The sequence below is a fragment of the Hippoglossus hippoglossus genome, chromosome 16, assembly GCF_009819705.1.
Source record: "Hippoglossus hippoglossus isolate fHipHip1 chromosome 16, fHipHip1.pri, whole genome shotgun sequence".
Lineage (NCBI taxonomy): Eukaryota > Metazoa > Chordata > Actinopteri > Pleuronectiformes > Pleuronectidae > Hippoglossus > Hippoglossus hippoglossus.
The window spans coordinates 3,526,842-3,553,405 of record NC_047166.1 but is presented as its reverse complement, the minus strand read 5'-3'; the positions used below and the strand labels follow the sequence as shown (position 1 = coordinate 3,553,405).

The 26,564-nt window shown below is 43.5% G+C and overlaps 1 protein-coding gene across 1 annotated transcript in view; it reads right to left on the bottom strand.

Moving 5' to 3' along the window:
• The window catches only part of znf385d (zinc finger protein 385D), a 64,912-nt gene extending 38,593 nt beyond the window's left edge, over nt 1–26,319 (bottom strand). Inside the window, exons 1-2 of the mRNA XM_034611952.1 lie at nt 25,962–26,319; nt 17,138–17,280 (exon numbers count right to left, since the gene is read on the bottom strand). Of these exons, the coding sequence (XP_034467843.1) occupies nt 17,138–17,280; nt 25,962–25,983 (165 nt within the window). The 5' untranslated portion in view covers nt 25,984–26,319. The remainder of the gene's footprint in view (nt 1–17,137; nt 17,281–25,961) is intronic.
• Between the last annotated feature and the right edge of the window lie 245 nt (nt 26,320–26,564).

The following is a 26,564-nucleotide window of genomic DNA, read 5'->3' as shown; positions in this document are numbered from 1 at the left end:
GAAAATGTTTGTACAGTTGCTTTATCACTTATAAACCAATTAACGTAATTTTCCGCATTTAAAAGCAGCTTCTAATATTAACCTCAAGCTGTAAATCCTCCTCTCACATGTGGATACGTTTTAAATGATCTATCTGCCTGTCACACCTAACACTTTGCTCCTCATTCCTATATATATATATATGCTAGTGTTGGAAGGAGGTGTCAAGCTGTTGTTTAAACACAAATACACCACATGTTGTTTACAGCGTCCACGGGGTTTTCTCCACATTCAAAGCTCAGACGTCAGAACGATGTTTTCTCAGTTGGGGAAATAGGATTTTCTGAGGAGCTCATGAATCCTCAGTGTGTAACGTTGTGTTTGTAATGAAGTGACCTGTGGTGGACCTGTGAGTGGAGCCTATATACTGTTTATATACTGTTTATATATGATGAAGCAGTGCATGGACGCCTCATTCTGCACTGATGAACGTCCAACATGGACTGAAACATAAACACGGTCCTGCACTATGTGAAAGATGGACATTTGAAATCCAGACTACACAGTCTGAATCTATTTTTATCTCCAAAGACGGGGGTGTAATATTTTAAGTCAGTCAAAGGTCAGAAAAGTCAAACACATAACTAAACACATCATTAGAAATGGTGTTTAATGAAGTAAAAAGAGAAATGTGTCCTTTAAAATAACACAAAGGACGTGTTCACCTTATTAAATATGTAAAATTAACATTTGAAATGTGGGGAGGAAAATAAAATGATAAATACGACACAACGAAAAAACCTAAACCCTTTGAAAACTAAAAAAGTGTTATTCTTCTTTTTAGTCTCCATTGACATAACTAATAATATAGTTTATTGTGGAATTCAGATATATTTCCGACTTGTGTTTAACTAGATTCTCTGTCAGTCACAGAGCTCCTTATAATACACTTACCAACAGGAGGGTCTGTGTGTCAGAGCCACTCATTTAAAAGACGTATGAATTTATAAACTGTGTGGATGAAACGGCGCCACAGCTCTAAAAGCAGCTCTCGTGATGTTAAAGTTAAAGAGGAAAAACTTGACAGTGATTAAGCGATCAATCACGTAAGGCTAAAAAAGAAAAAAAAAGTCCACTGTCCTCCCACGCCAAGAGACCAGATCACAGAGATAATGAAAAACAGTCCCAGAATCCAGAGTCTGGTCCCGGTGATTGACAGCTCAATGTGCGAGATGAGCCGTCGAGTCAGCTCCGACTAAAGTCCTTCCCCGGCGCCGCAGTCATTTACGGCCTCGTAAAGCAGAGTATGCAAGAGGCCGAGACATGGAAACGTGGCGAGTTAACGTAGCTGCATTTGTAAAGTTTCTGTTGTCTGCTGCACTTCTTCATTTTGGCTCTGGACGCTGATGCTACAACTTTTCTGGCGCGACATGATGAAGTACATCGAACCTCCGGGGGTATCAGCACGTGCATGTGCATTAAGTACGTTTGGGGTTTTGTTCTCGGCATCGTGCAAGATGCAGGTTTATCCACATTTAAATGTGTAAACCTGCTAATAATGATTTAAAAGAGGTAGAAAGGTTAAAGTTATACACTTTACTTTACTACTTAGATGTTTCAGAGAAAAAAAGCATATATTTGGCAACAATTACAGGTAAAATATAGGATAAAATAATCTGCTTTTAGTCCCATTATCAAATAATAAATAAGTAAATTTACAAATAGAATCAGTAGTATACAATGTAAATAAAATATACACAATGTAACAGCACATATATGAAATTTGAAGTGATATAAAATTATTATTTCTCAGTTGAAATCCTTGTTGGGCGCCAGTGGTTTATACTGGAGCAGTCGTGCACTTCCAGTTATCCCCAAATTCTAAGGTAGCACAAACTTTACAACTATAATTCAGCGTTAATGCGGAGTAAAGTTTCCAGTTATGACTAAATGACAAATAAAGATCCACTTGGGTTTAATCTGAGCCTCTTTTCTCTCTCGTGGAAATTCATCTGGACGTCTTAAGAGTTTTGCTTCTGTTTTTTTTTTCCTGTAATTAGAACCGAGCGACGTCGTCGTCTCCAGGAAACTTTCAAGAACTTATTAGGAGGGAAATAAATGAAGCGTTGCTGTAAAATCTAGTGAGAATTCCCCTGCCTGTTGTGTACAAGCAAATCAAACTGGTAACTGGTGAAGTATTTGTTTATGATAAAACGTGATATCTTAAATATATATATTTATTTATATATGTGTGTGTGTGTATTGAATTAAACCAAACAGAAGTGATGTTTTGCTTCAGGCTGAATTCAGACTCTCACATTTACCCTCAAGCCTTTGTGATGTTTCTGGCTCCGTACGAGACATTTATTTGGAAATTATATTCTAAAGTGAGCAATTACGTGCAGTGTAATGGACATAATGACTCTAACAGACACATGCACACATAAAGACTGATGTTATAGATGGAATAGAGGGAAAAGGAAACCGCACACTGCACTTAGAATTAAATTCATTAAATTATATTTAAACTTTTAGATCCTTCTTTCATTTTCTAATGGGTCTGACTCTAAATATCTAATTGATCTCCTACTAAATTTATTCATTTACATTCACACGCTTTTATCCACGGAGACTAACGACCGAGGGACGACGCTAACGCCTCAGTAAAGTTTTGAGACCTTGAAGTAAATGCTAAGCGCTAAATCTGTCCTTCCCTCTGAGAGCCTCGGGGGAATCTTCCATTTCCACTCGATGATTATACTTGTTTATCTGCTTTTCCTTTGGGTGGAGCCGTTGGAGACGGAAAACGTCTTAAGACTTAAAAAGTGTTTTTGGTGCAGCTTTTGTGTTCCTGTTTATAAGTGTAACACAAGAATAATGGAGACGTCTTCCTGACGCTTAAGGATTCTTCGTATGAACGAGTCTCGTTATTATTTTAGTTTTTTTAAAAGCAAGGTCGCTGAGTGAGAGGAATCATGTAGAATTAAGATGAAGAGACATTTGTAAATATAAAGAAAGCTGCTGTCCAGGGTCAAACAGATGCTTTTCATTGTGAGGAAGGTCGAGCGATGCACTTTCATCTGCTCTCTGATCTCCTCTCAACCGTCTTCCTGCTCCTCCTCCTTCCAAGTTCTCCCTCCATCTTTCCCTCCCTCAGACCTTCTCCCTGCACTTCTCTCGCCCGGAGGTGGTGTTTTTCTCTTTTTCTCTTTTCTTTCACCAGGTATGAACGTTCGCTCCACGTTTCTTCCCAGCGCTCTTCACCGCTGACCCCTCTCACACCACCGGGCCCCATCAGGATGAAATATTGAACTGGGAGAGTTCCCTGGAGGCGTTTGGCCGCCGCGCTCTCTGTTCCCCGTCCAGCTGAGATGAAAGATTCAAATGTAACAGCATCACCGCCCCACCCTTTGTACCAGGTCCTCCTGCAACCATCACATTCCTTTCAGCACCTTTCACTTCGGATCACAAACTGATCTTCATTAAAATCGGAAAAGTATTGATCACAGTTTCTTCTGGAAACACGTTAGCCTCTTATATTCAGAATTACATGACCTACACTAGGTAAATAGTTTGTTTATATGTAACTATCCATGGTATTTGGATATAATCAAATGTTTCTGTTTGCATATAATAAAAATAATCCAGGTTCTGATACATATAGATCTAATCAAATTGATGGCTTAATCTTAGTTTGTGATTCTTTTTGTTCAGACATAAACCTGCACAAGGAAAAACACTTTGCTGGCAACACTTGTCCTGTTTCATGCCAGAGCTGCTCGGGGGACAGTCGCTCCCACGCTGGCAACATCTGGATTTGTGACACAGTGAACTAAAAATATAAAAACCAGTGCTGCCTGAGACGTCCCGAAAGTTTCCAAGTGAAATCAAAAGTGCATCAGAATCCTTGATTTCACTGAAAATGAGGCCAGTTGGATACATTTTCTCTCAAAGCTTTATTAGGCGATTAGAAACGAACACGTGTGTGTATCATCTGTAAAGGTTCAGATTGTGTTGAAACCCAGACTTCAACAGCCCCACCCCCGCTTTGTGATTGACAGGTGATCTCTCACACATCGAGCTCAGCGGTAACACTGTAAAGTTGTCGGCAAAACCCCAACGTTGAAAATCCACCGTTTATGGATATAAATTACTCCCATTAATCACGATGAATACTTTTTGATAAGGCTGCTCCAACAATTAATGCCTTCGGCTTAACGAGCTTTTGGAAAAGTGCAACGTTAGGGCCCTGGAAAGTCTTTTTTTGCAAATGGAGGACCAGACGTTGGTTCAGTGAAAACTCAAGCGGATGGAGTTTGATCGTGTTTTTGCACAGATTCCCTCACTGGCTAATTTCTAATCCATCATTCTCTCAAGCTGCTTCGGCTACAGCCACAGGATGGAGAGGAGTGTCTCGCTCATGACAGGGTTCAATAAAAACTACGATTAAATGATTTATCTTCTCATAATATTCCACCATGAATATCAAACAAGGCCGATGCCGTGGTAATGAGAGAAGAGCCCGAGGAGCACGGCCATCTATTGGATTTTCCAGAATCGATGCCGTCGGATGAAAAAAAAAAAAAAATGCACGAGCCACCTGCAAAGTCTGAGTCTTAACAATGCAAAGAATGCAGTGTCCTCCCTGTGAGTTTCCTCTCAGGCCTCGTGGGACTTTAACTTTCTAATCCTGTTTTCACTCATGTTGGTTTTCGTTAGCGTCACTTTACGCAAAGTAGACTCCGCTGAGCAAGCACGCTTTTCATCAACACTCCCTGCTCCTCATTTATTCATTTATACAAATTCACACATATTTCCTACCAAAGTAAAAGCTTGTATTGTTGCTCCCCCCGCTCTCGCTCATGAGATGCATTTAGGGAGAGCCACCCCCCCCCCCCCCCTTTTGTGGTCGTGCGCGTTGCTCAAGCTGCAACACAATGACAGTTATTGGATTTTCTCCACGTAGAGTTCCCCCAGCCAAAAAGCAGGAATTCAAACCACAAACTCTCAGCCCAGTTTCTCCAACTCCGAGGCGACCGCCGTCCACTTCGTGGCGTGAATGATTTACGGCTGACCCCCAGTTTGAGGTCTCACAACTGGGGACACATTAATGTTAGATCACGTGGAGAAAAACACTGCTCATGTGAGAAAGATTTACACAGGGGGGAGGAATGACTGGAGACAAACATGGGCGTGTCCAACGACCTCGCACCACTGGCACGCGGCTTTGTTAGCCCCAGGCCTCCTCATCAAAACCCGTGATTTAGTCCTGGGAGTTCGTCACTCTCGTAAATCCCCAGGTCAACCTGAGCGAGAAGACACTGTCGAGTTCCCCCCTCTGGGGCCGGTGTGATTTTCATTATGGAAACAATGCTGATGCAGGTGCAGACTTCTTGCATTCGTGCTCCAGCTGGTTCTGGTTTGACGGTGAAACATGGAAAAGCACGAGGCCCGAGCTGATGCACACACACACACACACACACAGAGATTACTGAGGGATGGATGTCAGAGATGGAGCATGTTCAGCTCGGGGAAACTTGGAAACAGCGGTCATTAGGCGTAATAGCAGGACATTTACCAGTGTTCATGTGTTTGCAATGAGCGGATCGTTACAGGATATAAACATTTCTTGGAGGCAGAAGCGATTCTCAGGTTGAGTTAATCCTCAGCTGGCAAACACCGACAACAAGTTTTCCGGCTAAGTAACGTCAGACCCAGGCCTCCAGTGAGACGGGCTGTTAGAGCAAGAGGGAAATACTGAAGAAGTACACACACACACACACACACACATCTGGTTTGTGTCTTCCGTGTGAAAGGTCATAATCACAATTCTCGTTCATTGGTCAAATGACTGCGTCGCCACAGGTATTTCTCGGCTCCAGGACCAGTTGACAGTGATGGAAACACGACACCACAGATTTTCACTCTTTTCCTGGTGCGACGCGTTGAGGCGGATCATGAAGGGAAAGGAGGCTCGTCACCTCCGTCAGGAACATCTGCCTTCGCTGTACACGAGAGGTTTGAGGAGTGAAAGTCTGGCAGGATGTCTTGAGTGTGTTTTCGTCGTACATTGCATGTCGGCTATTTCGGAGTTCAACCTTCAAACCAATGTTCACAACTTTTCACAATAAAAGCTCTGTAACTCCGCTCGGTATAAAGCATAAAGCAGCAACAAAACAAACATTGTTGTTGCTTTGTTGCGAAATTGCTGAAGAGGAAGTGATTTTTATGAATACTGTTGCCATGATGTCTGTGTCACTCTGATATGGTGAAATGAATATAAACTATTTATCAAAATGATTTATTCATTCTTAATGTGTTGTGTAGTAGCTAGATTAGCATATTCTGCATATCTGAGGGTAAAGTGTAATCCATTGATTGCATCATCAGAACAGGGGGGGGGTAACCACAGAGAGGCAACAACCGGCCCAACCTCATCGCATCATCTCCTCGACCGAGCTTCGTCAGCATCACGATAATCTGTTCAGCGTTTGCGGTCTCGCATGCAACAACTTGCACGGACAGTATTTTTTTAACAGACTCCGACTCCAGTGGATCAGTTTGAACTTAAACATCGAGGTGACAGTTTCAATGAACCTCAAACCTCGTACCTATGATCCGGCTCCAATGCTTTCATCCTTGTTTACATAAAACTCCAGCGACTCTCTGTGACCGCGGTTCGCGTAAAGGCCCCCAAATCTGAAACACATTCTCCAATTGAGTGGTATTCTCTGCTTTAAGACGACCAGATGGACCGTTAAAGCTGACATATTTTTGTTATCACCTCAAAGAACCCCAAAGCACATGGCAACACCATCAAATAAGCAGAAGCAGACTCCCCCCAGCCTTTCATTTCCCTCCGAGAACCAGGCCTCTGAAACGCAGGCGAGAAACAAATATGTGTCACTGTCCTTCGATTCAAACCCCGGCGTTCATCAGTTATCACGCAGCGGTTGACATTTCACTTAATTTAAACACCCGGAGGAGCTCGGAGAGTTGTTAGCCCGACTGCAGAGTATCTCACCGGCGGACAAGGAGGAGACACTTGGACTACAGCATCGGCTCGGCTTCGCCTGAAAAGCTGGCACTAAGCACCTACATAAAAAATAATCTTGAGTTCCCCGCTATTATCTCTGCATTCCACCGGGGAAGGGAGCGGCGAGCTGGCAGCGATCCACAGAGTGAAATATTATCGTGGGAGAACACATCAGGACGAGCTGCGCCAACATAAAGCTTCCACTCGGTTCAGGGGGTTAAAAAGCCCCAGAGCTCGAGCTAAATGATAAGGGCCGCGGCGCTGAGCGGCGGACAGATACGCTCTCGGGCGCCGGCAGGTGTGACGGTGCGGAGGGAAGGCAGCCGGGCACCGCGGTGGTCCCCCGCTCGCTCTCCAGCTTTGATCATTCCCCGTCGTTTTGTGGGCTCGCACGTTTTCCCCCAGGGATCAAATTTATAGAGTCCATTATATGTTTATGGGACACGTGTAAATCAAATGGCGGCCGTGACTCACCCTTTGTTCTTTTCCTTTTTATCATCATGCAGAGCGCGCTGAGAGCAGTCATCTGTCATTTTAAAGTCAACAGTAAAGAAATGAAAGGGTGAAGCTACAGAGCGGGAATCACCACACATTCTTCATATGGGTTTTTTTTGACTAGTAAACTTGTGTTTGTTTCTGTTCCCGGTTTAAATCACTTTAGATTGTGTCGGAATTATTTCAAATTTTTCTTGTGTCAACTCTGTTTTATCTCCAGGATTTGTAAATATCAAAAGCAAATGTTGTGCTGAATGTAAGATCCACATAAGAAGATGTTATTGTTTGGTAAAATGTGTTGTGTTTGAGCAAAGTTTAGTTTGAATAGTGGAATAATCAGTTAAAATGTATTGTTATAGTTTATGACAGATGTAGTTTGGTGCACAGAAAGTTTTGTGCACAGCTCGGTCCTGACGAGACTGAGAGAAGTCGGCGTAGATTTGGATCTCATTTCTGACCTTGTGATATATAAAGGATATAAAGTAATAGATCTTTACTAAAGTAATAATGAGCTGAACTGTAACGTTACGTTGGATCTGCTGCAGTGACGCTGGAGGTTTGTTCAAATAACGTCTCGCTCAAGTTTTCCAGCCTCGAGTACGTCGTCGACTTTAATTTCTTGGAAACATTCGTTAAAATCAAGATCCTCTGCCGACTAAGTGGCCTCTAGGAGCTTGGATCTTAGTAAACGACTGAACTGAACTGGTTATGATGGTTTAGTTAGTTTACATACAAGTTGTCCTCTTGAGGTGATTACAGCATTATAATCTTTTTATTGTCGTGTGTAGCCTGTTACGGTTTGAGAAAGATCGTAGTCTTGTTTAATCCAGAATAAATTCCCAGTGACTCAAGACCCAACGTGTTTCTTGACATTTAACTGCAACACGTCTCTTTCGGGAGGAGCGGTTGCTAGGGGAACAAAGAGAAACAAAGTGCATTCATATTGTATTTCTGTTTCTGGTCACTAAATAAATATAATGTACAATATTCACTCTTTATTTAAACTCTGCTGTTGGTCTCCATTGTGGTGGAGTTTTGTTTCCGTATCTTTACATTTACCAACGACAGTAATTGCCTGCTGCAGTTCAGTAATCGCTGAATCCAATCTTATTATTAAAATATTGATTGGCACGGCTAAAATGTACGAGTTGTATTTTTTTTAAATTTCAGCTCGATGTGGAGCCATCGCTGTCTCCATCTAAACACCGACATGAATACTGATGAGAATCAGCCTCCGTCACTGTGGAGTCAGTGAATCACAGCTGCAGTCAACTCACGGCGACTTGTTGCCATAGTAGCTGAATTCCACCCAAACTGTGATGTCACGTCTCCGTCATCCTCTCTTTGATAGTTTCTTACCAAGATGCATCATGGGAGCTGTAGTTGACTTTTCTCCTCACACGTGTGGTGCTGCTGGTTTCATTTTCCAGTCGCAGAAAAATATTCAGACTGAACTGACGTTTTGTTTCTCTGCAGCATGTTTGTCAATAGAAAGATGGACGACACGGCAGACGCCCGAAAGTGAAACCAAATCATTTTGATCGCCCCCTGGTGGCAGGATGCAGTAGAGGTCATAAACCCGCGACCTCCTCCATGTTAGCAATTGGGACACAATTTATGTTTATCTGTTTGTTGGTTCGTTTGTGTGTTAGTTACCTGGATTACACAAAAAACAACTGAACGGATTTCCATGTAACTTGGTGGAAGGATGCAGTCGGGGTCCGGGAAGAAAACTTTGCATTTTGGGGTAGATCCCACGTTCTCTAATGTTTTCTCTATCATTTGCATCAATCTAATCTGTCGCGATGACTGTGGACATTTTCATTTTGCTATTTTTCATCGGTGTATCTTTGTGGGAAAGGCGATATACTGTAGGATGTCCTGTTTCCTAACCCTACAAACAAATATGGCGTCCGCAGGCAGCAGCAGGGAACGAGCACATAACCAGAGGCCGGCTGAATGAACTGCTGAAGTGTAAAAGAACTCCCTCTCACTTTGTTAGTCACTGTGTTTTGTGCTTTGTCAAAGAGCACGTTCCCATTACAACCGTCGACGCTAACATTGACTTAGCAAAGGGCTGGTACTCGTTGAAATGGAGCGTGATGGCGTGTCGAGCGCAGGCTGAGGCCCGTGTGTCACTGCTGCTGCTGCAGGACCACAAAGCAATTTCCCACCGTGAAGATCTGCGCACAGGATCAATAAATCACATTCCTGATTACTCTGTGGGGGGAAATGGAGTTTGTATTGTTTCTCCAAGACAAATGTAGGCTCCGGGCAAGATAGATCTTATTTTCAGGGCCAAAGAAAGACAACACACACAAACCTACACACACGTACACCTCCTCAACTCACCACTCGGTTAAACTAAAAACTACTTTTCCACCTCCTTTCACTTTTCTCTTTCATTACACTTCAAAACTCACCCATTCCTGTTGACCTCCCTCCCCCCCCCCCCCCCCTCCCTCTATTCTCTGGTCCATTTCCTTCAAGGGGCCAATTTCAATAACTCCTCTGCGTCTGAATCGTTTGAAAGTTGAAGACCAATCCCCAAACTTCTTCAAAGCTCACCTTCTGTTTATTATAGGGAGAAGTGGCCTCTGTGTCTGTTTGTGGCTTCTTTCTCCAAACAGGCAACACGTCCTGACACAAACGCTTTAATCTGCGAAATCAAAGTTGTCCCAAATAAAAAGGGAAAAGTTTCACGATTTTTACTTCAGCTACGAGATTAAACTTCGCTTTTCCTGGCTGAAAATTCCTGAAATTACCCCGACAGCCGTCAGAGGACGCAAGGAAACGTGACAGGTCGCTCGTCGCTGCTCGCGCCTTTATTCCCGCTGCTCTAAACCCAACACTGACTCGCTGCCTTGATTATATGAAAACAGAAGAAGGAACAAAGCCAAAACTCTGATTGCACCGAATTTGTTTTGAGGAATTTGGTCTCGACGTGTCACTGAAATATTTATCAACAGGAGAAGCAGAGGTGCTGCGAAATCTTTCAGCCGACGGAGAGGGTCGGAGGGCAGATGGCATCTTGTATAATTCACACGTACATGGAACAGTCTGGAATGTTGATTAAAAAGCCAGACGTGCGTCATGAAGATGTTTAAATCAAAGTGATTTAATCTAAACGAGCTGCTTGGATTCAGTTTAATCTTGATTTGACTCTGGAATGAGGAGAAACTGGAGAAACTTCATCAAACAATCAAAAACAAAACAATGTTCTGTCATTTTTGACATTAAACTGCCTTTTTCATCAACTTCTCTTATGCTCTTACTTCTCTTATTATTTATTTAAAGGCACAAATGAGTATTTGTCTTTTTTTACACAAACAAAATCCAATAATATGATCATTCTTATAGGTGCATGATTAATTATCTGGTAATGAGTTTATTAATATTTTTTCTGTGACCATGTTTGTGGTTTCGGGCTTAATGGGTGAAATAAATAAAGATTTTTTTTTTTATCATTATATAAAATAATAAAATCAATAACACCAGATATGAACAGGTACAACCAAAGGAATAGCCTCTTAGTGTTGGTGGAAGATAAAACTGTGATCGATAGATAGATAGATATGTATATATGTTAAAGAATGAATTAGCAATGATTGTAATGATGTTGTTATTGAACTAATTTAATTTATTGAAAACAATGTAATTGCGGCATAATATTATACAGATTAACCATAAACCTTTGTATAACTATAAATGAAAAGAAAACACAAATATTTAGAACTTGAAATAAGAAAAAATAAAGATCTCTCTTTAACGTGAAATGTAAAAAATAAATCCACATCTTTTCTTGCATTGTTTATTCCGTGAAACCTAAACACGGATACATCATTCGCTGACGTGCTCGTATCGGCCGACATTATCTGTCGTCTGATGGATCGCTCGGGCAGCAACAGATTACACTACAGCAACATAATCCATCAGCTGCTTTGTACCTGCTCCAACACCTTGTCTGCATCAAGACCACGAGCACGTCAGCCACGGAACCTCAACATCGTGTTGTTTGCCTGAGAGCTCATTTTCAGCTGGAGCCTCTACAAAGAACCTCTTTACCTCACGTCTCCAACAACATGCAATTACATGCATTAAGTCTCCTTTTTATGTCTCCGAGCCACATTTTTCCTTTTCATTTCCTCGTATGAGAGAGAGAGAGAGAGAGAGAGAGAGAGAGAGAGAGAGAGAGAGAGAGAGAGGACAAACATCCTTTCTTTCCCCTCCAGCTCAGGGTTTCACGATTGTGTCAGAGACTCTCGGCCTTAAACAAGATCGAGACTCAACAAGAGGCTCAGGTATTAGTGTCGTTTCATGCAGGTGTGGACACGCACACGGGTTTCACTGCTTTCAGTTTTCCTTTGTCCTGCATATGACAAAAAATAAATCCTGTAACGCTTGTTCGTTGCGTGAATGGAAGAACTGCCGTCGTCGTCCATAGGGTGCATAAATGTTTATTAAGCCCCCGGAGTCACGTAAGCAAATCTGACCTCATCCGAGCAGATAGAAGCGTGTGTGCTTTCAGCGGGAGTGCAGATGGAAAGTAGCTTCAGCCTGATCTGTAAATCACGACGTCTGCTGCACTCAATCGAACAGCTGCTCGGCTTTCTGTGCACAATTATACTCAGATCGGCAACTTCTAATAAACCGCCTGAGCGGAGCCATATCGCTCGTTTGCGGAAGTTAGAGAACGTGAAAGTTTACATACTTTACTTCGGAGCATATTTGAAATTAGACTTTGATTCCACTTCCATGATATCATTATTTATTTTAGTTTCCTTTCTACTTCATCCTTTTCTTTGTATCCTTATTGACCCTGTTCTCTTATTTCCTTCCTTCAGGCCTTCTTTCCCTCCATCTCTCCTCTTTTCCACCCGTCCTCAACGGATCTTAAAAGCAAAAACACAGGCTGAAGAAGTACTTTGACCAAATATGTCCCATTATCATGAAATCAACTAAACCACTAAATCACTACAATGTTTATTTTAATTCTACTTCATCTCATCTGCCCTTCTTTGTGTCCTTGTGACCTCTTCTCTCATTTCATTCCCTTCAATCCCTCTTTCCCTGCAGCTCCTCCTCATTTCTTTTGCTTCTTCAACTCACCTGAAAAGATTGAAAACACACAAGCTCTCTGGAGTAAATATGTTTACATCATCATGAATTTACTCATAAAACATCACTAATATCTTCATTTTAGTTTCCTTTATGCTTCATTTAATCTGCCCTTGTTATCAACCGTATCTACCTCTTCTCTTATTTCCTTCCATTAGTCCCTATTTCCCTCCTTGTCTCCTTTTTCCTTCAACTGATTTGAAAAGCAAAAACACACAACCTTTCTGCACTTACAGTACTTTAACTAAATATTTCACATTATCACAAATCAATATCATTAATATCTTTATTTTTCTGTCCAATCTACTTTATCTAACCTTTCCTTCTTTGTATCCTATGACCTTTTCTCTTATTTCCTTCCTTCAGTTTCCCTCCATCTCTCCTCATTTCCTTCTTCGTCTTTTACGAAAAATTGCACATCATGAAATAATAGTTTCCTTTCTTTTCATCCCCGTTGACCTCTTCTCTTATTTCTTTATTTCAGTACTTTTACTTTAAGCACCAAAAGTGCAATTTACTGCCAATCTTCTAACTCAAGCAACCGTCTGAATCCCGGATGTTTCCTCTGTGCCACTGATTTGACATTTCAGCTTATTCCTGCACAGTTTATATAAGCGCTTCAGATCATCTTTTCTCACCTGCTGTGTGATACCTGAAAAAAAAAAAGAAAGCCCTGATCAGAACTGCAAGCTGGAGAACAGACTCCGTATGTCGCCCCCTCGGAGCCAAACTCGCAGTGGCGTTGAAAGTGCTGCGAACGCTTGTGTCGACAGAACGTGGAAGAGTAACTCGCGTGTGAAGTCTTTTCGTCAAGCTTCTGCATCGCGCTCTGCTCGAGATGAAGGAAATCTGCAGCTTTTAGAGGAAAGTTTGAGAGCGGAAAAAAAAAAAGGCAGCGAGAGAAAAAGCGGCGGGTTGAAAGAGAGAGAGAGGCGTGTGTCTGTGCGGCAGAGCGGGAGGCGATTACTATCATCCAGCATCAGCTTTCCATCAAGTGTGTTACTCATTACCTGCAGACAAGTCTGTTAAATACAGATGAGATGGGGCGACGCAGTGTTCCTGAACCTTCTCCTGAAATACTTCTTGCATATAAACAATCTGCCTTTTCCGTGGGTTCTATCTCCAGACGTCTCTCTGTGGCGTCCCTGCTCTTTTCCCTTCATGGGCTTTAGTCTCACTCTCATCCAGCTGGGCTCCATATTTCAAGCTCTCGTTCCACAGTTTTAAATCGAGCTATCCCCGTAATTCAAAAAACCAAAAAACCTTTTATGCTTTTAGCGTTATTCTTTTTTTCCCCCGGGAGTCATCATGTTTTTTTGATGACCTCGCTGATTCCATATACGCGAGGGCCACAAATTTCCCTCATAATTAGTCTCTGCTTTCAAAAAGCGGATCAATAGATCCATACCCGTGTGCACACGAGTCCTGGTGCAGTAAGTGCTCAGCCGGTGAGTGCTCTGTTTAAAAGGTACTGCCTCGCTGGTTGCAAATCCAATAAGGTCTACGCAGCCACATTCTACTGTCAACAGCTGTTACAGATGCTGGAGAAATGGACGATTAAAGAGTTTGTCTCTGACATGTGACGCCCACTTATTGGCAAAAAAAAGAAAAAAGAGCGCTTAGAGGAAATCAATTCCACATAAAAAAAAAACTGCGTACTTAATATATACTTTAAAATGTAAACAGTAAACCAGGCAGGTGACAGCAGAGCCTGACCGACGTGGATGCTGATACAGGTATTAGGGAAACAGATATATCGACTGATGTGTGTATATATGACGGCTAATGTCCCCCCCCCCTCCCTTTAATTATTTAGATTGAGGCGGCTGCCATATTTAGATTTGTCCCGCCAGTTTCACAGTTGAACCAAAACAAATATTTACACCTCTCATGTTAACATTTGGTGTTTTGCTCTGTGGCTGCACTGTTTAGCTTTGTGCAGCACTGTTTGCAGCGTGCTCCTTCGAGCAGAAAGTCAGGCCTCATAGTTTCAGCTGCAAATAAAAAATCTCTTCAGCTCTGTTTACTCTGTAAAATGCAAGTTTTCTTATCAGCAAGTCATGGACAGCAATATGTGTGTGAAAGGGTGAAAGGATCATATCCAGCTAATAAATCAGTGGCCAGAGAAAGATGCACTTGTCAAGTTTAATGTCACAAACTGTGGATGTGGACAATCTGTCCGACATTCGACAGCCTCTGTCCTCAAATCACATTTTAATCTGCAGATTCACACATGAGGAATTCAAACCTGATTTGTTTTTTGCATTACGCCGTGACGGGAAACAACAATAAAACCTGCAGCCTGCATTATGTTCACGTTTTTTGTAGCAAGGGCACGTCACAGCGAGGCGTTCGGGGTCGCTGGTAAACATACAGAACACAGATCTTGTCTCCGGAGAACCACAGGGTTCAGTTCAGGTCATAAGCTAATTACGCTTCAGGAGGGAAAGCTGTAACTGTTATTGTTTTCAATTCATGAGCCAAATACCTTCAGAATTCATACAATTAACTGGGACTTGTTCCTAATTACTGAGACAATGGGAACCTCATTGAGAGTTAAACAGATTTTAGTTTGGAGTTTATTTATTTTGGAAACTGTTTTCTCCTCGTGTGTTTTTCCCTCAAGAAACGTCATGTTAATGACCTGCTGAGCATTGATTCTCTAACATTCATATGAAATTACAGTCATAAAACAAAGTGTTAGCAAAGAATAGGTTCGGTGTAAAGGTTATATAAAGGTTCCATTGTGTTTTAAATCAAAAATCATTCCACATTAGTCGCACAACTTTGCCACATTTCTGCATTTTGACTTTTCCTTCCTCCAGATGTTGCACAACATCGTACAGTTACTCTCTAACGTCCAAACAGCCAATGATTCACTTTCATCGTTCTCAGAATTCCTGACAACAGATGCATCAACTGTAGCTGTTGTGTTTTATTCAACAGGACATTTAAAGTACTCACAGGGTGTGGTTTCATTCAGACATTACTGGTTTCTACCACACTTTCAAGTACTTGTGTTGTAACAAACCCAACTAAACCAAACACTGTAAATTTAAACTCACATTTAAAAAAGCTTTTACAGACTGAGGGTGTGATGACCAGAATGCAAAAATACTCAGGCGTCAATATTTTGGCATCACAACTACTCAAACTGATGCAACTTTGCAAAAGCAACACTTTTTGTCAATAAAAGTGTCAATAGATGTGCGGCAGCTCATTCATCAGAAATAATAACGAGTCTGTATCATCCAGTTATGATGATTTTCTTAGACAGAGGAAGGGAGGGGGGGTTCTGCTGCCTTGAGAAGGAGCCAGAGACGTTGCAACAGGGTAGTCGTGAAAGCAGGCACCTGCCTCGGGCCCCCGAGCTGAGAGGGGGCCCCCCCCAAGAACAACTGATCCACAGCAATGATAATTTGGCAAGAACCACCTTAAATTTTATGATCAGCTTCAACAACACTGGTCGGAAACTCCCTAAAGAGGCCCCGTGCAACTAACTTCTTATCAAAACCTTGGCTGAAGACGAGAACGTCTCTCATGAAAGGGTTCGGTTTGATGAAGGGCCCCCAAGGACACTTTTGTGCGGGATCCCCAAAGCACACGTGGATGCTAGCGCCTCATCAGAGGACAACGACAGGATTGGTGACCCGGAGCAGTGTTGTAGTCTAAACTACTATCGGCTACAGTGATTGGTTGATGCCTTTATCCGTTATGGGAAAGCTCAGAAAACTGCCTTTCGGAGAAATAAGAAAAAAACGACGTCACTTTTTGGCTACGAAACAAATGTTTGAAATAATAGATTGACGTGCGAATTACTCACGCACAGAAAAACGCCCTCGGTGCGTGAAGCCCTTTCGACAGCAACATTGTGTACAAGCTTCAACATCTTCTATGGTAAACCTATGTTCCCGTGTTTGACTTAAAAAAGAACCAGATGTGAATGTGAACAAGGAGATGGATTGTACTCAGCGGCCAAATTCCTCAACGAGAAATAACCTGCTCACACTTTATGAGTTTTTGGTCTCAGAGCCTAAAGACACAGCTGTCAGTAAATCACCGAGACAAAGCGGAATATGCAAACGAAATGCACTGTTACACATTTTTTCCATTATTGTGTCTCAGTTTTTCATTTCTGAAAAAAAAAGAAATAATGTGCAGAAACACAGTAAAGAGATCCACTCGCACAGTTTCTGTCTTGTAGCCACTAAATAAATGTTTGCTAAACAAAACACAAGCGTACGTTTGCTCCTCAGATTTACTCGTCTTAAGCAGAGCGTCAACACCAATCATCTTCTCTTTCTCAGAGTTCGGGCACTAAAGCTTCAAAAGCACCAACCCAACGAGATGTTTCATGGGTAATTAGACAAGAACAAGGACTTTATGAACAGACGCATGAGGCAAGAGGACGGTCGGACTCAAAACGTTCGTATCCTTCAGAGCGGGACAGCGTCAGAAACCCAGCGAGCAGATCACATGTTGACCCCGGGAGGTCGGCACGAGTCTTACCGTGTTGAATCCCGGGAAGAGGCTGATGGCTGAGGCCGCCTCCAGTGGAAAGGGCAGGAACTGCTTCATGCCCAGCGCGTTCTGGATGCTGGGCAGGGTGGGACGCATCAGCGCCTGCATGAGGCCATTTTGACACGCGTTACCTGTCGGAGGGAGAGAAGAGGCAACGTGTTGAGCTGCAGAAATCATCCAGTTTACATGAACCTTCAGACTGTGTGTGTGTGTGTGTGTGTGTGTGCGGCTGCTTGTTGCAGATAGAAGCTGAAAGAGACAAAAAGCCTCTACTGTAGTTTTTTTGTGGTGTTTTTGTGTCTCTCTTGTTGTTTTAATTCTCTTTTTGTCAGTTGTGTGTCTCTCAGGTAGTTTCTCTGTGGTTTGTGTCTCTCTGTCGTCATTTTGAATCCCTTTGTAGTAACGTTGGGATGTAACGAAGTACATTTACTTCATTACTGTGTGTAGTGCTGTATTTTGACCTTGGGGTGAACTTCACAGTCGCCTCACGGCCTTTTGGGAACTTTTAAACACGTCTCAGATGATGAAGCAGTTTGAAAGGACCTTGAGTTGGTCACACATTCTGATCCTGATATTTTTTATTGTCTCTTTGTATTTCTTATTCACAAAATGTTTCAGATGTTATTATTTACTCCTCATAACTTTACACCCGTAGTTGTACATTCGACCGCAGGACTTTTACTTGTAATATTGTTGTATCGTTCTGGTTAATCATCTCCATTACCGCTAATTGGCTCAAATATCTTGTATTTCTCTCAGGCTGTTTGCTCGTGATTCTTCTGGATTACATGCCCTCTTGTGATCATGATCAGACCCGAGCTACGTGCTGAGAACAAGCTGTAAACACGCAGATGACCGCTGCACGACGCTGCACCGACGCTCCTCCCTGCAAAACAGATGTTGTCATCCTGACAGTGGCGTCACAACTAGCTGATGTGGAACGCCTGCAGCCAGCACAGTGTGGCCGAGGAGATGATTCAATGGTAAAAGCGGCCTGGCTCACACATTTCCAGGAAAAACAAAAGTAAATACTTCACTTTTATTGTCATGTGAGTGCGCCACGCCAGCGGAGCGCTTTATAAACCACCAATTGGAAACAGCACCGGGCTGATTTCAACATGACAGGATCAAAAAAAGCATCACAGTCTTCCAAAACATTGGGAATTAAAGAAGCCATTTCGCAAAAGCTATAATGAGAACCAGAGGGATGATTTTTCTTTTTTTAACGCTGCACTTTTACGGTGGAACTGTGGGCCGGCCCGGCTCTGAAGTGCTGGCAGATATAGCATCGACTCAAACAAAACCGTCTTGAGGAGAAAAAAAACAAACAAGGTTTGCCACGTTTTTTGGTCCCCGGGCGGCGTTGAGGGGTAAATGAAATCAAGAGTCATAACGACAGGAAGCGAGAGAGAGAGGGGAAAAGCCACAGACAGTTCCCCCCCCTTCCCTCGCTCCGTCTTCTGTCTTCTCCCTCCAGTTGCCGGAGCGCTGCCATCTGTTGGAAAAAGAACACACGCGGTCTCTTCTCATGTGGAGGCACGTCCCTGTCCCAACTTTAACAAAGCATGTCCTTCTGTGGGTGATCATCCAACCGTGCCATCACTCGACACGGCGGCCTGACGTCAGCCCGCAGGCACGCCGCACCTCGCGTTTCGGGCCAAATCCACCATTCAGCCGCTCCAACGGTCCAAGCAGGCCGTTTGAACACACCAGGGCCTGATGTGTGGGACGAGTCCGCGACGAAAATGAGGAGTGACACGCCGAAATGTGAAACGCGTTTGATAAGGTCGCGTTTAGTTTGCTGATTGATAGGAGATGAAATCTGACGTGTCATCGCGGGGCTGACGTCTGCGAGTTTCGGATAATTTGTTCCACCGCTGAACAAGAACTCACAACGAGGCCTTGTTTTTCTGCCGATGTTTGAAAGAAAGAAGCGTTTTGATCCCTCGACGGAGCAGAAATAGTCACATGGATGAAAACTAAACGTGATAAAAGTGCAGAAGAAGACTCACTTATGCAGAAAGGACCTTTTGGCCTTATTTCTTATTCAATAGTTTTGAATTTGTATTAATATTTATGTATTCTAATCCTCGGTTTGATGTTACAGGTTGTGCTTTTGCAGCTAATATAAATATATGCAGCAGGAGTTAAGTTTATCATACAGGAAGAAAATATGTTTTTTAAGGAAACTCTGTTAAAGAACTCGTGGTTGTGAAATATATAAACTAGCAGAACAAACAACACATGATTTCCTGCTGCAGTGTTAAATAAAGTTGAATACTGTGGGTTCACATTTGTGAGTAAATGTATTTTTGTTGCTTTCCATTGATGGAGAACTTTTTTAAATATCTCACCATAAGAATATGTACCGCAAAAAACTAAAACTGTCAGGACAGCAACAAAGCTGAGGTCTGACACCGAGGGGCTTTCAACTCAATGTTAACATCCGCTTGCTCATAAACCAGAGGACTGAACAGATTAAAAATTAAACTGCTGTTAGATGGAAAGTGAAGTGATCACTGAAGATGTTTCACTTCATGCTGGGGGGGGTAGGACATGGACGCCTGAAGAGAGTTTCACTGTGAATCGATTCTTTTCACACCAGAACAGGAACAACGTGGTAAATTCACTAATGTGCGTTAAATCATGCCAATAAATCGCTTATTGTGGTTCAGTCTGTAAGACAAACCTCCACAGTTGAGAGGATCGTCCATTAACTAACTGAGGTCGGTGGTTCGATCCCCAGCTCCTCCAGTCTGCATTCTGAAGTGTCCTAAATTGCCCCTGATGGCTGTGCTGACGGTGTATGAATGGTGTGGGATAGAAAAATGAATAAACAAGCGATGAATGTGTGCATTAATGTGTTTTGAGCCTTCAATAACACAAGAAAACTGCTAAATAAATCCCACATATATTCTATTTACCGTAGCCATGATGATCGTATGACTGCCACTCTGAAGAAACAAGTAAAAATAGTAAAACATCCTGGACCCACCGGTTTATCTGGATCTGCACCAAAATAACAATTCCTTCTTCCTTGGCTCTCGCTCCACCTCTCTACAAAATTTCATGCGGATTGGTTCTGTAGTTTTTTGCGTAATCCTGCTGACAAACTAACAAATGTCCATAAAAAACATAATCTCCTTGGCAGAGGAAGGGAGATGAATGTATGAATCTCAATCATCCAGGTCATGGTATCTTCAGACTTGTGTCTTAAGTAACTATCTCGCCATGAGAAAGTAAAAGAGATCTCATTCCATCCATTTATCCGCTCCAAAATTAAACGGGTCCTTCCTTGGCTCGTATCGTACCCGTGCACAAAATTTCATTAAAATCGGTCGAGTAGTTTCTTACGGAATCCTGCTGACTGAAAGTCTTGAAAGTGGCGAAGGGAAAATACATAGTTGAGTAAAACCAAGTAGAGTTAAAATGAAAATAAACGTGTAAAAATGTGTAAATGCTCAGTTTCCTGCTTCGTCTTTAACCTGCTCCGGCCCGGGCAGCGCTTCCTGAACCTCGCCGTGCGTGAGGTGTGAAAAAAGCTAAATTGATTTTGTGTTGTTTCCTGTTGTGCGAGGTAACGCAGCAGTCATCATCGAGCCCAACGTGCCCAAACACAAAAGCACATTCCAGCCCCGCAGCAGAGGGTTAGTGTCTCTCGCCTCCTCGGCCTCGTCGTCTGTCACCAACAGCAAAACACACAAAATATGAGGCAGAGACGGAAAATGAGCACGTGGCTGCTGAGCTGGACTCAAACCTTCAACTCCTGAGCAGCACAGCGACTCTGAAGGAAGAGCCGTGTGCAGCCGGACCTGGCACAACGGCACAGACGGCCTCCATAAATATCATTTTGTCCGAAGTGTCAATATTTGACTTGAGTTTGGGCTAAAATATAAAAAAATGTTTTTTATATTTGAGTTTGGTCGACAGCTTCTAAATCCCGACTCCGGCGGAGAGCGGGGCCCCGGTGGTCTGAGCCTCGGCATCTGACGCCGGCGACTGCTCTGCATCTTGAGTTGCTCAGAGAGTCGCTCCACACGGAAAGGTCAGCGGGTGACAGTCATTAAAATAACTGGCAGAAGAGAGTGTGAGCAGCCTGAGAGCGGAGAGGAAAACAGAGGAATCTACAGTTTTTATCCTCGATGCTACGACCGTGTCAGAGGCTTGTAAAGGGAGAGAGATAGCACAGATTTTACAAGAATAAAGTTGGAATGTTACAACAATAAAGTCATAATTCGTCGTAATATTACCTGCACTAAAATGAGGAATGTGGAGCATCTTGTTAACAAGTATCAGGACTTTGAAAAGATTGTGTAAGAACTGAATCTATTCTGAAGAAAGAACCAAACAAACTCTTCAGTGGAAAAGGAAATGTTTGGTGGTCGACTGTGAAGTTATCGTTGGTCACATCCGAGTAATATTTAAAGAAATTTCATAGTTTCTCGAGAAAATGTGAGATTGGTTCAAAATTTTAGATCCAGGAGTATAAGTCCGGCTTGTTTCCTAAAAAAAAAAACATTATTTTCGTAACATTATGACTTTCCTCATTAAATTAAGACTTTATTCTCAGTTACAACTTTATTCTTGTAACATTACAAACGTCTCAGATTTATTTCTCTTCAATACGACACTAACTTTCCTTCGTACAATCCTGCGACCTTGAATCTAATTTCCTCTCAAAGGCATCGATGAGACGATGAGAACAAAAGAACCTGAAACGAGTCGGAGCCAAACAAATGGAACATATAAGGTCATTTGAATGAAAACCCTGTTTACGTGTCACTTCTCTTCATGAAACCTCCTCGGCTCCGGTTCCCTGACGAGGTGAATGAACTCTTGTCTCTCGACCTCTCACAACGAGCCTCTCATGCGCTCGCTGACGGCAGGTATGCGGTGGATTAATGTGAGATCTGGAAGTGTTTGAGGTCGTAAAATGTTTGTTTATGTAAAATCTGACCGCGGGGTTTATTTTAATTTTATTTGAGGCCACACAGAAAGCTGCTGAGGACGATGACTCGTTGGGTCGATGGGTCGAGCTCAAGGAAAATGATCTGCTCTGTATGAAAGCTCCACAAACGTCAAGCCATATCATCTGGAGCTCCCCCCCTGGTGGCTGGCTGCAGTATAGGTCGTGAATCCTGTCTCCTCCAGGTTAGCAGATGGGACATGGATCAAACTAAAACTTCAACGTTCACGTCAATTCATTTTTTTGAGGCATTTTTAATCACACTGATGTTTGTTCAAGTGCGATAAGTTTGGTTTCAAGTTCTTATTTGACGCTATTAAAAACAGTGTGAGATGTCATATTTGACAGCTGAGACTGACTCGTGATTGGTCGATATCCGCTCTGGCTCCAAATGACGTTAAAATCGTACATTTCGGCATCGTCCGTCTCTATTTGCACCAGCAGGCGTCTGTTTTAACTAAAAAACGTAGGAAAACATTTAATAAAGCTAAAGATGTATTTTTATATAGTTGAGGATCAAATCTGAGGTAAATTAATATTTCACTTCCCCAGAAACACGACTCCAAATAGATGCTAGTTTCGTGTAGATGTGTTAACACATTAACCATATCATCTTCTTCAGGCCCTGATGTTTTTTATACACCTCCATCTCCAAGAGGCTAATGAAAAAGGAAATGAATTAACGCAGCTTCAAAGACGTCCGTTGATATTCGGCTGTAGGCTTGTGTTTTCCTAAACCAAATTTTAATTAATGAAATTTAGCACGAGCCAGTCGCCACACACGTTGAACCCGGGGCTTTTTCGGAGCTGCTTCCTTCGCCGACTCTGCCCAGAGCTGAGACGTCGCGCAACCGAGACGCGATGTGACGCCCGGAAACGTTTGAAACTGATCAGAATTGATGAAAGTTTTTTACCCACTGGCCTTTGTTTACCCATTCCCTTTGAGGCGGCGTTTAATGATGCAGCGCGTACAGTACGAGATGTAAAGAGCAGCTCACTGGACAGGATGTGTGTGTCTGTGTGTGTGTGTGTGTGTGTCTGTGTGTGTGTGTGTGTCTGTGTGTGTGTGTGTGTGCGTGTCTGTGTGTGATGCTCCAGACTCGAGACTGTCCTCTGCACTGCCCTTCCTGAAACATTCACTTATCTGGGCTCAAGCGTTCTTTACTCCTGCGGCAGCATGTCGAGAGAGGGAGAGAGTAAAAATGATGTCTGGAGGACGCCGACTGGCATTAATAATTAATCATCTTGTGCCGCTCTCCTCCACCGTCCGCCTCCTCTCGGCGTCTTGAACCGCGGCTGCTGCCTCCTCCGATACGATCTGGCCAGAGAGGCTCCGATAGTCCGCGGAGCCAGAGCGCCTCGAAATGAAAAGATCACTCTGGCATGGCCGTCCATTTCCCACAGCAAATACAAATCCAATTACGAGATAAATCTGAATTCCACTGGAAGTCATTGGCATGCCGATGACGCTCCGGATGTGATTAACACCTTTGTGTTTTCATGGAGTCCGCTGATTGTGTTCCGTGACCCTTCACGTGCTCTGAGATCAGGGGATAAAATCATTTCACCCCTATTAAAACCAACAAAGTGAGTCCAAAGGGTAAATGCAAAGCTTTCTTATTTCTGAAAGACACACTTCCACTGATTTTCCTGTTAACCTTTGCAGGATTAGCTCTCTTCCATAAATCGCATCAGCGTGTGGCCTCCGAGCTGCGATGCTGTCTCCGTCTCCTTCAGATTAAAACGCTGTATCTCGTTAACAAACGCAGTGAATCCCGTCCAACCATCGCTTCCCAGACGCGCTCTGTAATCTGACGTTAACCAAAATGATGCGGCCGCGAGGCCAGACACCCGGGATGCATTTTCTCGGGGCCCTTTTCGACTCCACTTCACTAATGGCTTGTTAGGCTGCAGCACACACTCAAGACCTATTAGCCTTTACGGTTCTTTTTACTGCCTGGTTCTCCACGTATGCAGACGGCGTTAAATGCGAGAGGGACGCTCTTTTCATCCGTTCTTTCCTTTTTCACCGTTTTTCGGTATCTTGTTTCTCGGGGGGTCAAAGGGTCTCGCCGGCTCTTTTCATGATACGTCACCTGCTATAAATCATCTGAACAGAAAACATGTTCCAGTTAAACAGCGGAAATGCAGCGCTGGGGAACAAGCAGTGTTATTAATCTTTAAATAGATGGCATGTATTTACTCAGTGGTGCACTCAGGGCTGGGCTCATAAATGCTAAACTGATGCACATCCTGTGCACAACCGTTGACCTTTACTCCTCTTTGTTTTGGTGTTTTTTTACGCCGAGCGGTGGCGATAAGTCGGGTCGCAGCACTCCATCTCGCAAAAACACAGACAAAACCGGCAGCAGCGACCGCGGACCCCTCTCTGAACCGCTCGCTGGTTGGAGGCCGACTCGCGTCTCGTGACTCCGGGTTAAACTCGGGCCAAACACCAGAGACCCACCCATCCCGCTTCACCTTCCCTTTTCTCTTTGCCTCCCAGCGCTTTCACACCTGACCGACAGCCGCGGTGAATCTCAAAGAGCCGGAGCTGTCTCCGCACCTGACAGCTTATTCATTTATAAGCTCCCTCCCTTTTCTCACCTCCCCCCCCCGCCCTCCTCCCTCTGTGTATGGCATAACAGGAGAAAATCCGTCTCGCTCCTACGAGCCACGCTCTGTAACTTCAGATCGCTTTAATCCCCGGGATGAAGCAGGGAAAAAAGAGAGTCTTTCATTTAACAAATCACCCCCTCAGAACTCCGGATCCCTGTGTAATTATTCCTCCGATGTGACTGTAAGCCAGCCGTGAGAAGAGCACTTGACGAGGAGCCGCTCGCGCATTAAGTCTCTCTAAGCCTCCTCCAGTCTCCTCTGTGCAGGAACTAATGGTGGGAGGGCTTCCTTTAATTTCTCTGCGTATCCTACACAAAATATCGAGAGGCTCTCGTGGCTGGACGCTCCGGATCTTATTTGGATTTTTCAACATATTGTGCAAGTAAACCAGCGTTAAAAAAAAATCCCAAAACTTCGATTCTCTGCAGCTGCACGAGGGCGATCGCGGCCTGGCGAGGTTCATTCAACACTTCTCAGGATCCCACGGCGAGAAACTTCTCACGCTCTCTTTTCCTTATTTTCTGCAGTGACAGCAGCCAGGTCCATCTATCTATCTCTTTTAGTTTCCCAGAACAAGTAACAGGCAGGCTGGAACACATGCACCTTAGGGAGAGGGGGGGGGGGGGGGGCTGTGCACTCACACACTGCATTTGACTGTGATGAAGCACATGCAGGGAACACACACACACACACACACACACACACACTGAGGTGTGTAACTTCAATGGAAACCAGTGCTTCTTCTCCTCATGCTTTATTATCCATAATGAGTAAGAACACACACATTTACGCTTGCATGGAGTCAGCACACACACACACACACACACACACACACACACAGTAAAGAGGACCCTAAGGCGTGTAACTTCACACTGCTTTCCTTCAATGCAAACCAGTGCTTCTTCTGTTCATGCCTTTATTATCCATAATGAGTAAGAACACACATTTACGCTTGTATGAAGTCTGCACACACACACACACACACACACACACACAGAGCGAGAAAGAGAAAAGAGGTCTCTAGGTGTGTATATATGTTAATGGAAACCAGTGATTCTTCTGTTCATGCCTTCATTATCCAGAATAAGTAAGAACACACACATTTATGCTTAGATGGAGTCTGCACACACACACACACACACACACACACACACACACACTAGGATGACATTATGCATGTAACCACAATGCAAACACACACACACACACGTACAAATTCAAACTCACCAAAGAACATGCTGCTCTCCATGCTCTCCTCCTCAGGCTCGGGGGTCTGCTGCTGTATCTCCTCTCTGGTGCCCTGCCAGTGTGTGTGTGTCCATGGACGGCAGCCTGGGCATGTCTCATACACTCCTCAGGGGTGTGTGTGTGAGTCCGTGCATGTGTGTCTGTGTGTGTGTGTGTGTGTGTGTTCAATCCCACAGCAGCGTCAGTGGCCAGTCTGCACACTGTACTCCTGCACGCCGCTGCTATCTGAGGACCTCCGGATCTGCCTCTCTGCCTCCTCACACTGGTCCCTTGCTCGCTCGCTCGCTCTCTCTCTCTCTCTCTCTCTCTCTCTCTCTCTCTCTCTCTCTCTCTCTCTCTCTCTCTCTCTCTCCTCCCCTCCTCTTTAGTTCTTCCCCTCCCTCCTCCTCCTCCTCTTCTCAGACCCCTCCACACACTGGATCCCTTCGCTTCTTTCTATTCTCTGAGGTATCTATCTACATTTTAACACAAACGCCTCTCTCTCTCTCTCTCTATAGGTGTCTCATTTTTGTTTAATGTGTCAACCAAGCTTCTCTCTCTCTCTCTCTCTCTCTCTCTCTCTGTTACACACACTTCTTGTTT